Genomic DNA, 16,662 nt, shown 5'->3' with positions numbered 1-16,662 from the left:
TTCATAACCACAGAAACTACAACCGACTTCATAACCACAGAAACTACAACCGAGTCCACAACCACAGAAACAACAGCCAAGTCAACAACCTTACAAAATACAGCTGAATGCAAAACCATAGAAAATACAGTTGAAACCACAACCCTAGAGTCCACAACCATAGAAACTACATCTGAATCCACAACCTCAGAAACTACAGCCGAAACTACAGCTGAATCCACAACTTTAGAATCTACAGATGAATCTACAACCATAGAAACTACAGTTGAATCCACAACCATAGAAACTACAGCTGAGTCCTCAACCACAGAAACTACAGCTGAATGCACAACCTCAGATACTACAGCTGACTGTACAAGCTCAGACACTACAGCCAAAACTATAACCACAGACAGTACAACTGAATGGACAAGCTCAGATACTACAGCTGAAACTATAACAACAGATACTACAGCTGAAACTATAACCACAGATACTACAGCCGAAACTATAACCACAGATACTACAGATGAATCCACAACAATAGAAACTACAGCTGAATCCACAACCATAGAAACTACAGCTGAAATCACAACCATAGAAACTACAGCTGAAATCACAACCATAGAAACTACAACTGAGTCCACAACCATAGAAACTACAGCTGAATCCACAACGAAAGAAACAACAGCTGAAATCACAACAATAGAATCTACTGTTGAATCCACAACAACAGAAACAACAGCTGAAATCACAAACACAGAAACTACAGCTGAATCCACAACAACAGAAACTACAACTGAAACTTCAACCACAGAATCTACAGTTGAATCCGCAACCATAGAAACTACAACCGAGTCCACAACCATAGAAACTACAGCTGAAATCACAACCATAGAATCTACTGTTGAATCCACAACAATAGAACCTACAGCTGAATCCACAACCCTAGAAACTACAGCTGAAATCACAACCATGGAAACTACAGCTGAACCCACAACAATAGAATCTACTGTTGAATCCACAACAACAGAAACAACAGCTGAAATCACAACCACAGAAACTACAGCTGAATCTACAACAACAGAAACTACAGCTGAAACTTCAACCACAGAATCTACAGTTGAATCCACAACCATAGAAACTACAACCGAGTTCACAACCATAGAAACTACAGCTGAAATTACAACCTCAGAACCTACAACCGAGTCCACAACCACAGAAACTTCACCTGAATGCACAACCTCAGATACTACAGCTGAATGCACAAGCTCAGATACTACAGCCGAAATTATAACAACAGATACTACAGCTGAATGGACAAACTCAGATACTACAGCCGAATCTATAACCACAGATACTACAGATGAATGCACTACAATAGAAACTACAGCTGAATCCACAACCATAGAAACTACAGCTGAAATCACAACCATGGAAACTACAGCTGAATCCACAACCAGAGAATCTACTGTTGAATCCACAACCATAGAAACTACAACTGAGTCCACAACCATAGAAACTACAGCTGAATCCACAACCAAAGAAACAACAGCTGAAATCACAAACACAGAAACTACAGCTGAATCCACAACCACAGAAACTACAGCTGAAACTTCAACCACAGAATCTACAGTTGAATCCACAACCATAGAAACTACAACCGAGTCCACAACCGTAGAAACTACAGCTGAATTCACAACCATGGAAACTACAGCTGAATCCACAACAATAGAATCTACTGTTGAATCCACAACAACAGAAACAACAGCTGAAATCACAACCACAGAAACTACAGTTGAATCCACAACAACAGAAACTACAGCTGAAACTTCAACCACAGAATCTACAGCTGAATCCACAACCATAGAAACTACAACCGAGTCCACAACCTCAGAACCTACAACCGAGCCCACAACCACAGAAACTTCACCTGAATGCACAACCTCAGATACTACAGCTGAATGCACAAGCTTAGACACTACAGCCGAAATTATAACAACAGATACTACAACTGAATGGACAAACTCTGATACTACAGCCGAAACTATAACCACGGATACTACAGATGAATGCACAGACTCAGACACTACAGCCAAAACTATAACCACAGATACTACAGCTGAATGGACAAGCTCAGATACTACAGCTGAAACTATAACAACAGAATCTACAGATGAATGCACAAACTCAGATACTACAGCCGAAACTGTAACCACTGAAAAAACCGAGGAGCCCACAACTTTAGAATCTACAGCTGAATCCACAACCTCAGAACCTACAATCAAGTCCACAATCGCAGAAACTACAGCTGAATTCACAACCTCAGAAACTACAGCCGAGTCCACAACCACAGAAACTTCAGCTGAATGCACAACCTCAGATACCACAGCTGAATGCATAAGCTCAGATACTACAGCCGAAATTATAACCACAGATACAACAGCTGAATGGACAAACTCAGATACTACAGCTGAAACAATATCCATGGATACTACAGGTGAATGCACAAACTCAGATGCTACAGCCGAATCTGTAACCACTGAAAAAACAGAGGAGTCCACAACTTTAGAATCCACAACTGAATCTACAACCGTAGAAACTACAGTTGAATCCACAACCATAGAAACTACAGCCGAGTCCACAACCACAGAAACTTCAGCTGAATGCACAAACTCAGATACTACAGCCGAAACTATGACCACAGATACTACAGCTGAATGGACAAGCTCAGATACTACAGCTGAAACTATAACAACAGATTCCACAGATGAATGCACAAACTCAGATACTACAGCCGAAACTGTAACCACAGAAAAAACAGAGGAGCCCACAACTTTAGAATCTACAGCGGAATCCACAACCTCAGAACCTACAACCGAATCCACAACCTCAGAACCTACAACCGAGTCCACAACCTCAGAAACTACAACCAAGTCCACAACCACAGAATCTTCAGCTGAATGCACAACTTCAGATACTACAGCTGAATGCACAAGCTCAGATACTACAGCCGAAATTATAACAACAGATACTACAGCTGAATGGACAAACTCAGATACTACAGCTGAAACTATAACCACAGATACTACAGATGAATGCACAAACTCAGATGCTACGGCCAAATCTGTAACCACTGAAAAAACAGAGAAGTCCACAACTTTTGAATCTACAGCTGAATCTACAACCATACAAACTACAGTTGAGTCCGCAACCACAGAAACTTCAGCTGAATGCACAAGCTCAGACACAACAGCTGAATGCACAAGCTCAGATACTACAGCCGAAACTATAACCACAGATACTACAGCTGAATGGACAAGCACAGATACTACAGCTAAAACTATAACCACAGTTACTACAGATGAACGCACAAACTCAGATGCTACAGCCGAATCTATAACCACTGAAAAAACAGAGGAGCCCACAACTTTAGAATCTACAGCTGAAAAAACACCTAAATCCACAGCCTCAGAAACTACAACTGAGTCCACAACCTCAGAACAAAAAAATGAGTCCACAACCACAGAAAGTAAAGCTGAATGCACCTCAGATACTACAGCTGAATGCACAAACTCAGATACTACAGCCGAAACTATAACCACAGAAAAAACTGCAGAGTCCCCAACTTTAGAATCTACAGCTGAAAAAACACCTAAATCCACAGCCTCAGAAACTACAACTGAGTCCACAACCTCAGAACATAAAAATGAGTCCACAACCACAGAAAGTAAAGCTGAATGCACCTCAGATACTACAGCTGAATGCACAAACTCAGATACTACAGCCGAAACTATAACCACAGAAAAAACTGCAGAGTCCCCAACTTTAGAATCTACAGCTGAAAAAACACCTAAATCCACAGCCTCAGAAACTACAACTGAGTCCACAACCTCAGAACAAAAAAATGAGTCCACAACCACAGAAAGTAAAGCTGAATGCACCTCAGATACTACAGCTGAATGCACAAACTCAGATACTACAGCCGAAACTATAACCACAGAAAAAACTGCAGAGTCCCCAACTTTAGAATCTACAGCTGAAAAAACACCTAAATCCACAGCCTCAGAAACTACAACTGAGTCCACAACCTCAGAACATAAAAATGAGTCCACAACCACAGAAAGTAAAGCTGAATGCACCTCAGATACTACAGCTGAATGCACAAACTCAGATACTACAGCCGAAACTATAACCACAGAAAAAACTGCAGAGTCCCCAACTTTAGAATCTACAGCTGAAAAAACACCTAAATCCACAGCCTCAGAAACTACAACTGAGTCCACAACCTCAGAACAAAAAAATGAGTCCACAACCACAGAAAGTAAAGCTGAATGCACCTCAGATACTACAGCTGAATGCACAAACTCAGATACTACAGCCGAAACTATAACCACAGAAAAAACTGCAGAGTCCCCAACTTTAGAATCTACAGCTGAAAAAACACCTAAATCCACAGCCTCAGAAACTACAACTGAGTCCACAACCTCAGAACAAAAAAATGAGTCCACAACCACAGAAAGTAAAGCTGAATGCACCTCAGATACTACAGCTGAATGCACAAACTCAGATACTACAGCCGAAACTATAACCACAGAAAAAACTGCAGAGTCCCCAACTTTAGAATCTACAGCTGAAAAAACACCTAAATCCACAGCCTCAGAAACTACAACTGAGTCCACAACCACAGAAACTTCAACTAAATCCAAGATCTCAGAAAGTACAGCAGAGTCCACAACCATAGAAACTTCAGCTGAATGCACAACATCAGATACTACAGATGAATGCACAAGCTCAGATACTACAGCCGACACTATAACCACAGACAAAACAGCAGTCCACATCATTGAAACTACAGCTGAATACACAACCTCAGAACCTACAACCAAGTCCAAAACTAAAGAATATTCACCTAAATCCACAGCCTCTAAACCTACAACCGACTCCACAACCACAGAAACTACAACTAAATCCACAACCTCAGAAAGTACAGCTGAGTCCACAACCACAGAAAAAACAACAGTCCACAACTTTGAAACTACAGCTGAATACACAATCTCAGAACCTACTACCAAGTCCAAAACTAAAGAAACTTCAGCTAAATCCACAATCTCAGAAAGTACAGCCGAGTCCACAATCACAGAAACTTCAGCTGAATGCACATCCTCAGATACTACAGCAGAATGCACAAACTCAGATACTACAGCCGAAACTATAACCACAGAAATAATATCAGACTTAACAACTTTAGAATCTAGAGCTGAATACACAACCTCAGGACCTACAACCAAGTCCAAAACAAAAGAAAGTTCAGCTAAATCCACAATCTCCGAAAGTACAGCCGAGTCCACAACCACAGAAACGTCAGCTGAATGCACATCCTCAGATACTACCACAGAATGCACAAACTTAGATACTACAGCCAAAACTTTAACCACAGAAAAAATAGCAGACTCCACACCTTTAGAATCTAGAGCTGAATACACAACCTTAGAACCTATAACCAAGTCCAAAACTAAAGAAACTTCAGCTAAATCCACAACCTCAGAAAGTACAGCCGAGTCCACAACCACAGAAACATCAGCTGAATGCACATCCTCAGATACTACCGCAGAATGCACAAATTTAGATACAACAGCCGAAACTATAACCACAGAAAAAACAGCAGTCCACAACTTTGAAACTTCAGCTGAATACAGAACCTCGGAACCTACAACCAAGTCCAAAATTAAAGAAACTTCAGCTAAATCCACAACCTTAGAAAGTACAGCTGAGTCCACAACCACAGAATCTTCAGTCGAATGCTCAACCTCAAATACAACAGATGAATGCACAAACTCAGATACTACAGCCGAAACTATAACCACAGAAAAAATAGCAGATTCCACAATTTTAGAATCTACAGATGAAAAAACACCTGAATCAACAACCTCAAAATCTACAACTGAGTCCACAGCCACAGTTATTAAAACTAAATCTAGGACATCAGAAAGTACAGCTGAGTCCACAACCACAGAAACTTCAGCTGAATGCACAACCTCAAATACTACAGCAGAATGCACAAACTCAGGTACTACAGCAGAAACTATAGCCACAGAAAAAACAACAGTCCACAACTTTGAAATTACAGCTTTATACACAACCTCAGAAAGTACAGCCGAGTCCACAACCACAGAAACATCAGATGAATGCACAACCTCAGATACTACAGCCGAATGCACAAACTCAGATACTACAGCCGAATGCACAACCTCAGATACAACAGCTGAATGTATAAACTCAGATACTACAGCAGAAACTATAACCACAGAAAAAATAGCATAGTTCACAGCTTTAGAATCTACATCTGAAAAAACACTTAAATCTTCAACCTCAAAACCTACAACTGAGTCCACAACCACAGAAACTAAAGCTAAATCCAGGACCTCAGGAACTACAGCCGAATCCAACACCACAGAAAATACAGATGAATGCACAACCTCAGATACTACAGCTGAAAGCACAAATTCAGATACTACAGCCAAAACTACAACCACAGAAAAAACAGCAGTCCATGGCAACAGTAGCACATTGAAACTACAGCTGAGTACACAACCTCTGAACCTACAAGCAAGTCCAAAACAACTTCAGCTGAATCTAAAACCACAGAATCTTCAGCTGAATGCACAACGCCATAACCTACAGTGGTAACCACAACCCCAGAAACAACAGTCATGTCCAATTATAGCTAAATCCACAACATTCGATCCACAGAAAAAAAAACAGCCAAATCCCACAACTTTAAAATCTACAGCTGAATCCACAGCCCCAGAACCTACAACTGAGTCCAAAACCACAGAAACTAGAGCTGAATCTACAACCATAGAACCTCAGCCGAGTCAACAACCATAGAAACTACAGCTGAATCCACAACCCTAAGACTTACAACCGAGTCCATAACCTTAGAAACTACAGCTGAATCCACAACGCTAAAACCTACAACCGAGTCCATAACCATAGAAACTGCAACTAAATCCACAACCATAGAAAATACAGAGGAAACCACAACCACAGAAAACAACAGCCAAATCCACAACCACATAAACTTCAGTTGAATGTACAACCTCAGATACTACAGCTGAATCCACAAACTCAGATACTACAGCCGAAACTAAAACCACAGAAAAAAACTACAGCTTCATATACAACCTCATAGAATACACTGACAACCAAGTCAAGTTACTATTATTTACATAGCACTTTTTACAATGCAGATTGTTTCAACTCAGCTTCACAATGGTAACAGGAAAATAATGCAACAATTTATTAGAAAGTAATGTAGTTAAATAATTAATGTCACCAACTGAGCAACAGGGGCGATAGTGACAAGGAACCAAAACTCCATCAGGTGACATAATGGAGAAAAAAACCTTGGGAGAAACCAGACTCAGTCGGTGTGCCAGTTCTCCTCTGGCCAAACGAACAAACATTGTATAATTATGAGTCAGACAACATTACAAATCAGAAGTCATATTAGAGCGGAACATTTAGAATATTTTTCCAGCTCCATCCGGCTGAAGATCGGAGTCATCATGCACGAGACAGGCTTCTTGATGTCAATGAGGCCATCACAGGCCTGAAGTGTCTCTGCTAACACTTCAGGATTGCCTTTGTTGTGTCTAGGTGCAGGTCCACCATCTGATCTGGATACGGCTCAGATCTGGCTGACAACAGTAAACCTCGGGATAACCACAACAATAGAAACAAGAGCCAAGTTCACAACCATAGAACCTACAACTGAAAATATCAAGTACCCATGAAGCACACTACTATCTTTGAGCTCAGATTATAAAAATAAAAAAAATATTTATCATCCTACTTGATGTCTTAAATAAATTATGTTTGTTACTGTATACCTCCTGTAATTTCAAGTTAATCAGACCCTTGCATACTGAGTTATGGGTATTCATGTGTTCACACTGTCTGGTGGCCATTCTGAAAGCTGTCTGAAAACTTTCACCAAAAAGAGTAGCCCCTTAAATGTGCTTTTTAAAAATATATATGTTTAAGTCTTTATTTTTGATAAGTATAACTTCTTACTACAAATTTAAGAGATTAATATTTAGACTTTTGCATATTATAACCTGGGACCTGGATGTGGAAAATATTTACAATTAGATCCAAAAGATAGTTTTAGCAACATAGTACAGGTGCTGCAGTGCTACACTAATATATTTCTTCACAGGCATTACTGGCTTGTACTTTTAAATCCATTATATTATAAATTTACATTTTTGGATTTTCTGTGGTTTTACAGGTCTATAATTTAAGATTTCATATTATTTTAAATTAAGATTAAAGGGTGCACTACTATAAAAATAAAAATCCCAGCTTCAGCGTTTCAATAGCTGTTTATATTCAAATATGTATGAACTTAATACATGACCTAGATTATTTATTTATTTATACCCCCCCCCCCCCAACACATGTTGTGAGCTTAATTGAAACAGGGGTGTACGTAAAGGGTACAAACATACTCATTAAGCATAGCCATATTTTTTGCATTTAATGATATATATCTCAATATAGCTTAACGCTTTTTCATTTAAATTAAAATGTAATATTATTGTGTGAAAGATTAATATATAAGTAGTAGTAGTAGTACTTTATTAATCCCAATTGGGAAATTAAAGTGTGTCAGCAGCAAAACATGAAGACAGTCAAGTACTCACAGTACACAAAAACATATTATACCAATATAATAAATACATAAACAAAGTGCCAAGAAAACGGTAATTGTTGCACATCTTGTTTGAGGTTAAAAAATAAAATGAATAAAAATAAAATAAAATGAATATATCTAAAACCGGTCAATCAATAAAAGCAGTAATGCACATTTTATTTCTGATATTTAACTCCGTTAAAGCTACACTATGCAACTTTTCTGTCCACTAGAGGGTGCCTATTTAAAACAAAGGCACAGTTTGATGAAGTTTGAACGCATAATCTTGGCACATGTGGTTTTCACCTCACACCCAGTGGAAATTAATCGGGATAGGACTCATGTCAGAAATCATGTTCATGTATGTGATTATTAACGTTTCTGTAGTGTGAAGCAACGCAGGATCGAGTGTTGAGGGAGCTGAGCAAGGCCGCTGGAGCGATTGTTACACAAACACATGGTTCGCGAGCAGTGTTTTTTTTTTATTATGTAGTCTGCGCCATTTCCGCTTTCTCGTCATGAGTATGAGGTAACATCATTTAAGATACATTTAAGTGTGTTTAAAATAATGTTATGACGTTACTCTGTGCATTTGCTCATTGGCTGCTGTGACACTTGTTGCACACTGCTAAGAATAAAGTGCTTCTGCCGAATAAAACTGGAAACCGAGGGTAATGCATATATGACGCAATTGGCAGGCAACTCCCTCAAACGTCCCGGCTCCTTGGTTAAAATAGCAATTTTCTCACAATTTACAAATATTTGGAAACATTTGGGATATTGTAAGACCTCAACTGAACAAAATATATAACACTGGTGGTTTTTGGATATGCCTTTTTAACTGCAAAAATACTACATAATGCACCTTTAAGTACAGGTATACAATTGACGTAGTGAACAAATTCCTAAAACGAAAAGTTAATGATGCCTGGCCACAGGGTTTAATTGTAAAGTCTCACAGCAGTAGGCATAAATGACCTCCTGTAGCATTCTATGTTGCACCATGGCTGGATTAGTCGGTTGCTGAATGTACTTCTCATTCCAGCAACCATGTTGTGGAAGGGGTCGAAAGTATTGTTTGTTATGGTCAACAGCTTGGTCATTATTCTGCTCTCTGTAACAACCCCAAACATGTCCAGATCCAAACCAGTGACAAAGCCTGCCATCTCAATAAGCTTATTCTGCCTTTTGGCATCTCCAGCTTTAATCCCATTGCCCCAGCACTCTACTGCATTAACAGAGCAGTGGCAACGACAGACTGATAGAACATGTGAAGCATCTTGTTACACATATTGAAGGACCTGAGTCTTCTTAAGAAATAAAGTCTGTTCTGGCCTTTTTTTGTAAATCGCTTCTGTGTTTTTTTGTCCAGTCAAGTCTGTTGTCTATGTGGATCCCAAAATATAGATAGAAGTCCACTATCTCAACATCTCTGCCATGAATAGAAATAGGTGAGGGGTGATGTTTTTTCCTTCTGTAATCAGATACCAGTTATTTTGTTTTAGTTACATTTATTGGACCCACTTTATATTAGGTGGTCTTAACTACTATGTACTAACATTGTAATTAATCATTTGATACAATGCACATGTGTACATACATGTTTTTACAATGTACTTACGAAAAAATGCCTGCATGTAATTACATCTGTAATACATTTCTGTAGGTACATTTGTAATTACACTGTTTGCACATCCCTTACACCTAACTCTACCCTTAAACTGACCCACACCACCACACCTGTCCCTAACTGTCACGTACACACAAAGGAAATGGTGCGAGGACTCAAGTGCAGAAAAGGATATATTTATTTATAACAAATAAAACATAAATACAAAACAAACACCCACGAGGGGGCAAAACACATAATAGAACATAAACTAAAACTCAAAACATACCAACAGAAGTCACTGGGGGAACGGGAGACGCAGACATTACACAAGGATCCAACACAGACTGACAAACACAAGGAGATTATAAAGGGAACAAACAAGGCAGATAATGAGGGAGAACAGGTGGGGCAAATAAACCAATAATCAGATAACAAGAAGGGCGGGGTTGACAGTAGACATGACAAAACCCACATGTGCACACAAGACAGGACAGGCATGTGACATTACCCCCTCCTTAAGGAGCGGCTACCAGACGCTCCACTAGGGACGGGCGGGACAGACCAGGGCGGGACGGGAGGGACAGACCAGGGCGGCACGGGAGGGACAGACCAGGGCGGCACGGGAGGGACAGACCAGGGCGGCATGGGAGGGACTGACCAGGGGGGCACGGGAGGGACTGACCAGGGGGGCACGGGAGGGACTGACCAGGAAGAAACAGACAAGGGAGGGGTAAACAAGGGAGGGACAAAAACAAAAAGTTCAAGAGGCCACGGTGGCACACAAAGTTCGAATGGCCAGGACGGCCCGCCGAGGTCGGGAGGCCCACCGAGTTCAGGCGGCCCGCAGAGTTCAGGCGGCCAGGGTGGCGCGGTGAGAGCAGGACTCCTGGGTGGCGCGGTGAGTGCAGGGGGCGCCAGGGAGGAGCGGTGAGAGCAGGACGCCTCAGCGGCGCACGGAGAGCAGGACGCCTCAGCGGCGCACGGAGAGCAGGACGCCTCAGCGGCGCACGGAGAGCAGGACGCCTCAGCGGCGCACGGAGAGCAGGACGCCTCAGCGGCGCACGGAGAGCAGGGCGCCTCAGCGGCGCACGGAGAGCAGGGCGCCTCAGCGGCGCAGGGAGAGCAGGGCGCCTCAGTGGCGCAGGGAGAGCAGGGCGCCTCAGCGGCGCAGGGAGAGCAGGGCGCCTCAGCGGCGCAGGGGGAGCAGGGCGCCTCAGCGGCGCAGGCAGGGCGTTGGGGAAACTTCTCCAGTCCAGCAGTATCCACCGGCACTGGGACCACCGGAATACGATCTGCTGGCATTGGGACCACCGGAACATGATCTGCCGGAACTGGGACCACCGGAACACGATCCACCGGCACAGGGACCACCGGAACACGATCCGCCGGAACTGAGACCACCGGCACACGATCCACCGGAACTGGGACCACCGGAACTGCCTCCGGGGCTTCGGATAAAGCCCTGTGCTCCTTCCACGCATGCAGGACTGCCACCACAAAGCATCCCATCACAGCCCTCCAGGCCGTTTCCGGACTCGGGACCACCGGAACGGAGTCCACCGGCACAGGGACCACCGGAACACGATCCACCGGCACAGGGACCACCGGAACACGATCCACCAGCACAGGGACCACCGGAACACGATCCACCGGCACAGGGACCACCGGAGCACGATCCACCGGCACAGGGACCACCGGAGCACGATCCACCGGCACAGGGACCACCGGAGCACGATCCACCAGCACAGGGACCACCGGAACACGATCCACCGGCACAGGGACCACCGGAGCACGATCCACCGGCACAGGGACCACCGGAGCACGATCCACCGGCACAGGGACCACCGGAGCACGATCCACCGGCACAGGGACCACCGGAGCACGATCCACCGGAACTGGGACCACCGGAGTGGTGGATGACACCCTGTGCTTTTCCCAAGCATGCAGGACTGCCACCACAAACCCTCCCATTACGGCCCTCCAGGCCATGTCCGGACTCGGGATTCCCGGACTCGGGACCCCCGGAACTGGCACCGAGGGAGAACTTCTCTGCTGAGTCCTCATTGTATGGTTGGATCCTTCTGTCACGTACACACAAAGGAAATGGTGCGAGGACTCAAGTGCAGAAAAGGATATATTTATTTATAACAAATAAAACATAAATACAAAACAAACACCCACGAGGGGGCAAAACACATAATAGAACATAAACTAAAACTCAAAACATACCAACAGAAGTCACTGGGGGAACGGGAGACGCAGACATTACACAAGGATCCAACACAGACTGACAAACACAAGGAGATTATAAAGGGAACAAACAAGGCAGATAATGAGGGAGAACAGGTGGGGCAAATAAACCAATAATCAGATAACAAGAAGGGCGGGGTTGACAGTAGACATGACAAAACCCACATGTGCACACAAGACAGGACAGGCATGTGACACTAACTCTACCCTTAAACTGACCCAAACCACCACACCTGCCCCTAACCCTACCCTTAAACTGACCCACACCACCACACCTGTTCCTAACCCTACCCTTAAACTGACCCACACCACCACACCTGTCCCTAACCCTACCCTTAAACTGACCCACACCACCACACCTGTCCCTATCTCTACCCTTAAACTGACCCACACAACCACACCTGTCCCTAACTCTACCTGTATCCCACCTCAATATCCGCAAAGGTGTTTTGCAATAAAATTTGAACACAGTAAGTACATTGTACTTATTTTTTGATGTAAGTACATAGTACTTAAGGCCACCTAATCACATCTAAATTTTTCAGTTGGCTGAATTGAAATTCTGTGAATTGATGAAATTTAATTCACAGAAATACAGTCCAAATACACCACACACATTCCAAGGAGAGTAGACAGGAACCAGGAATCCAAGGCTCAGGCAGACTGCTCGAAATGCCAACAGAGAATGTTAACCAAAACCAACAGACAAACAAGACTTCATCCAGAATACAGGGCAAATAGCATTTAAATAGACAGGGTAATAAACCAAGATTAAATAATAATGTGCAGAGGATACTGGGAAATTAAGTCCAAGAATAACAGTGACTATGGAAATGAAGCTACCATCTGCTGGTACTTAAAGGTACCGCAGCTGACATGTTACAGATACCAATGTATTTTTCAACAAGTCTGATGTTTTAGTGATTATAGTTTGGTAACATTAGCTTGTAAGTCACCCGCTACAACTAACAAAGGTGATAAGCTTATGCGTGAACTGATATTAGGCTAATGTAGATTTACTGCTGTGTTGGGCACAATGCTATATGAAAGAATTTTGAAGAAGCAAGATAATTTAATAATTATATTCTGTGTGGTGAACCTATGATAAGCAGTGCACATTGCTCTGTTTTATGTCAGATAGCCAAAATATCTCCAAACCACTGAAGCTGAGCAAACTTTCTTGTCAACGATATCTGTGTCCTCCGAGCTGATCATGAGTGCTGAATTCTCTTCACTATCGCTCATTTTTCTCACTCCACTTCACTCCGAACATCCCAGCCTGTCAGCCACTGTGACTTTCAACAACACCACATGCGGCATCCAGAAGCCCAGTCTGCAAAACGCATGCACAGCATTAAGTATAGCGAGTAAGCATTATATAGAGAATTTATCGAACTGTTGTTATCGTTTTATCGAGGAAAATTAGTCATTGATAATTATCATTATCGTTTTATCGCCCAGCCCTACTTTTGAGTTGTAACTGAAGTCTGAGGTATTAAGGGTGAATAGAAATGGAAACAAACCCATTCCCTAAGGAGCACCAGTGTATTTGAGATATCTCTTATATCTTCTTCTACTATATCTTCTATATCTTCTATACTATATCTTCTTCTACTAAAACCAATACCCTGTGCAATAAAATGTCTCAGTGTAGATATTGGTGAGATTAATACTTACGTTTACCCTTAATATAGAAACTTCAGCTAAATACACAACCTCAGAACATACAACCGAGTCTACAACTTTAGAAATTACATCTGAAACTACAACTATACAAACTATAGATGAATACACAACCCCAGAACCTACAACTGAGTGAACACCCATAGAAACAACAGTGGAATCCACAACCATAGAATCTACAGATGAATAGACAACCTCAGAAAATACAGAGGAAACCACAACCACAGAAACAACATCCAAGTCTACAAACATATAAACTATAGCAGAAACAACACAAATATAAAAAACAGCCCAGTCCACAACCATATAAACTACAATCATTTACAGCTAGGTTCCACCCCAAAACGAGACCACAACCATAGAAACTATTGCTGAATCCACAACCATAGAAACTAAAACCAATTCCACAACCACAGAAACTACAGCTGAATGCACAACCTCAGAACATATAGTGGAAACCACAACCACAGAAACAACAACCAATTCCAAAACCATGGAAACTACAACCGAGTCCACAACCACAGAAACTACTGCTGAATCTACAACCTCAGAAACTACAGCCAAAACCACAGAAACAACAGCAGAGTCTGCAACCATAGAAATTACAACCACAGAATCTACAGTTGAGTCCAAATAACCTGCAGCTGAAATCACAACCTCTCAATCTACTGCTGACTTTACAACCTCAAAAACTACAGCTGAATCCACAACCTCAAATACTACAGCCGAAACAAAAAACACAGAAAAGACAGCTGAGTCCTCAACTTTAGATACTACAGCTGAATACACAACCGAGTCCACAGCCATAAACCTAGAGCTGAATCCACAAACATAGAATCTATAACTGAGTCTATAACCACAGACAATGTCCTCCAGGACATAAACTACAGCTGAATCCACAACCTCAGAACTTAGAGCCAAAACCACAACCAAAAAAAGTCCACAACCATAGGAATTGTAGCAGAAACAACAACCATATAAACTACAGCTAAAGTCACAACCACACGATCTTAAGCTAAACCCATATTCTCACCCAAAACCACAAACATAAAAGCTACAGCTGAATCAACATCCATATAAAGTACAGCTAAAATCACAAGCAGTCAATCTACTGTGGAATACACAACCTCACCTATAGCCAAAACCACAACCATAGAATCTCTAGCTGAATCCACAAGAAACTACAGCTGAAATCAAAACTACTCAATCTACAGCTGAATTCGCAAAGTCAGAACCTACAGTGGAACCACAACCCCAGACACAACAGCTGAGTCCAGTACCATAGAATATACACTTTGTTGGTAGAGCCCCTTCATGCTTCACTGTACCCCCTTTCCCCCCATTATTCTTTGCACATGTGGGTTTTGTTATGTTGAGCATGTGCTTGTCTCTGTTAGATCCCTCCCCCCTTGTCCCCTTGTTATCTCGTTATTGGTTCATCTGTTCCACCTGTTTCCTTTTGATTTCTTCCCTTCTTGAGCTCCTTGTGTTTGTCAGTCTTGGTCGGATCATTGTCTTGTCTATGTCTCCTGGTTCCCCGTGATCTCTGTTGGTTTGTTTAAGTTTGTATTTTTATTATTCTATTATGTGGGTTTTGTTTTGAGTTTATGTTTTATTTTATAACAAATTATCCTTTTCTGCACTTGAGTCCTCGCACTAATTTTCCTTTGTGTTTGTGACGTGACAGAACGATCCGACCACTAAGAGGACTCAGCAGAAGATGGGTAGCTTCCTTTTTTCATCTCCCCCCAACTACCTGCAACTTGCAAGATATGTGAGCTTTAATTACATCCGTCAGCAGGGGGCTGATGTGAGGGACTTCGCCTGCAGTCTCCTCATTAAAGTAGATCACATGGCTTACACTGAGGCAGAGATTAAGGAGGTATTGAATATCTGTTTGGACATGCCTCTCAGCCCGGGGGAGATGGAAAAGCTGGGGCATCTGGGATTCTAGGACTTTGTCCATCATATTTACCATTTTGGAGAGCCTGAACATCAACAGCTAGCAGAATCTCAGCCCACTGATGGTTCCTTTTCATCTACTGTCAGTGGAGGCCCCAGTCCTCAGATGAAACGGAGAAGGAGGAGGAAGAGCAGGCCTACCTTATTGGACACCTTCACTGGGGAGGAGATGATTTCAGGGGTAGGAGAGCCGGTAGTCCCTGTTCCAGTGGACCCAGTTCCAGTGGATTGTGTTCCGGTGGTCCCTGTGCCAGTGGATTGTGTTCCGGTGGTCCCTGTGCCGCTGGATTGTGTGCCGATGGTCCCTGCGCCGGTGGGTCGTGTTCTGGTGGACTCTGCTCTGCCTGCACCGACCCGGCGCCCTGCCCTGACCGCGCCGACCCGGCGCCCTGCTCTGACCGGGCCGAACCGGCGCCCTGCTCTGACCGCGCCGCCCCAGTGTCCTGCTTTAACTGCGCCGCCTCCGGGTCCTGCT

At 42.8% G+C, this 16,662-nt stretch overlaps 1 protein-coding gene across 1 annotated transcript in view; it reads left to right on the top strand.

Moving 5' to 3' along the window:
* Positions 1–16,179, top strand: part of LOC137090805 (serine-rich adhesin for platelets-like) — a 29,577-nt gene extending 13,398 nt beyond the window's left edge. The window contains exons 2-4 of the mRNA XM_067454761.1: positions 39–5,743; positions 7,642–7,691; positions 15,913–16,179. Coding sequence (XP_067310862.1) covers positions 39–5,743; positions 7,642–7,691; positions 15,913–16,179 — 6,022 coding nt within the window. The remainder of the gene's footprint in view (positions 1–38; positions 5,744–7,641; positions 7,692–15,912) is intronic.
* Positions 16,180–16,662: the final 483 nt, after the last annotated feature.

This window comes from Pseudorasbora parva, chromosome 10 (assembly GCF_024679245.1).
Source record: "Pseudorasbora parva isolate DD20220531a chromosome 10, ASM2467924v1, whole genome shotgun sequence".
Lineage (NCBI taxonomy): Eukaryota > Metazoa > Chordata > Actinopteri > Cypriniformes > Gobionidae > Pseudorasbora > Pseudorasbora parva.
Note: the sequence above shows the minus strand (reverse complement) of the source record. Positions and strands in the feature narration are given on the sequence as shown.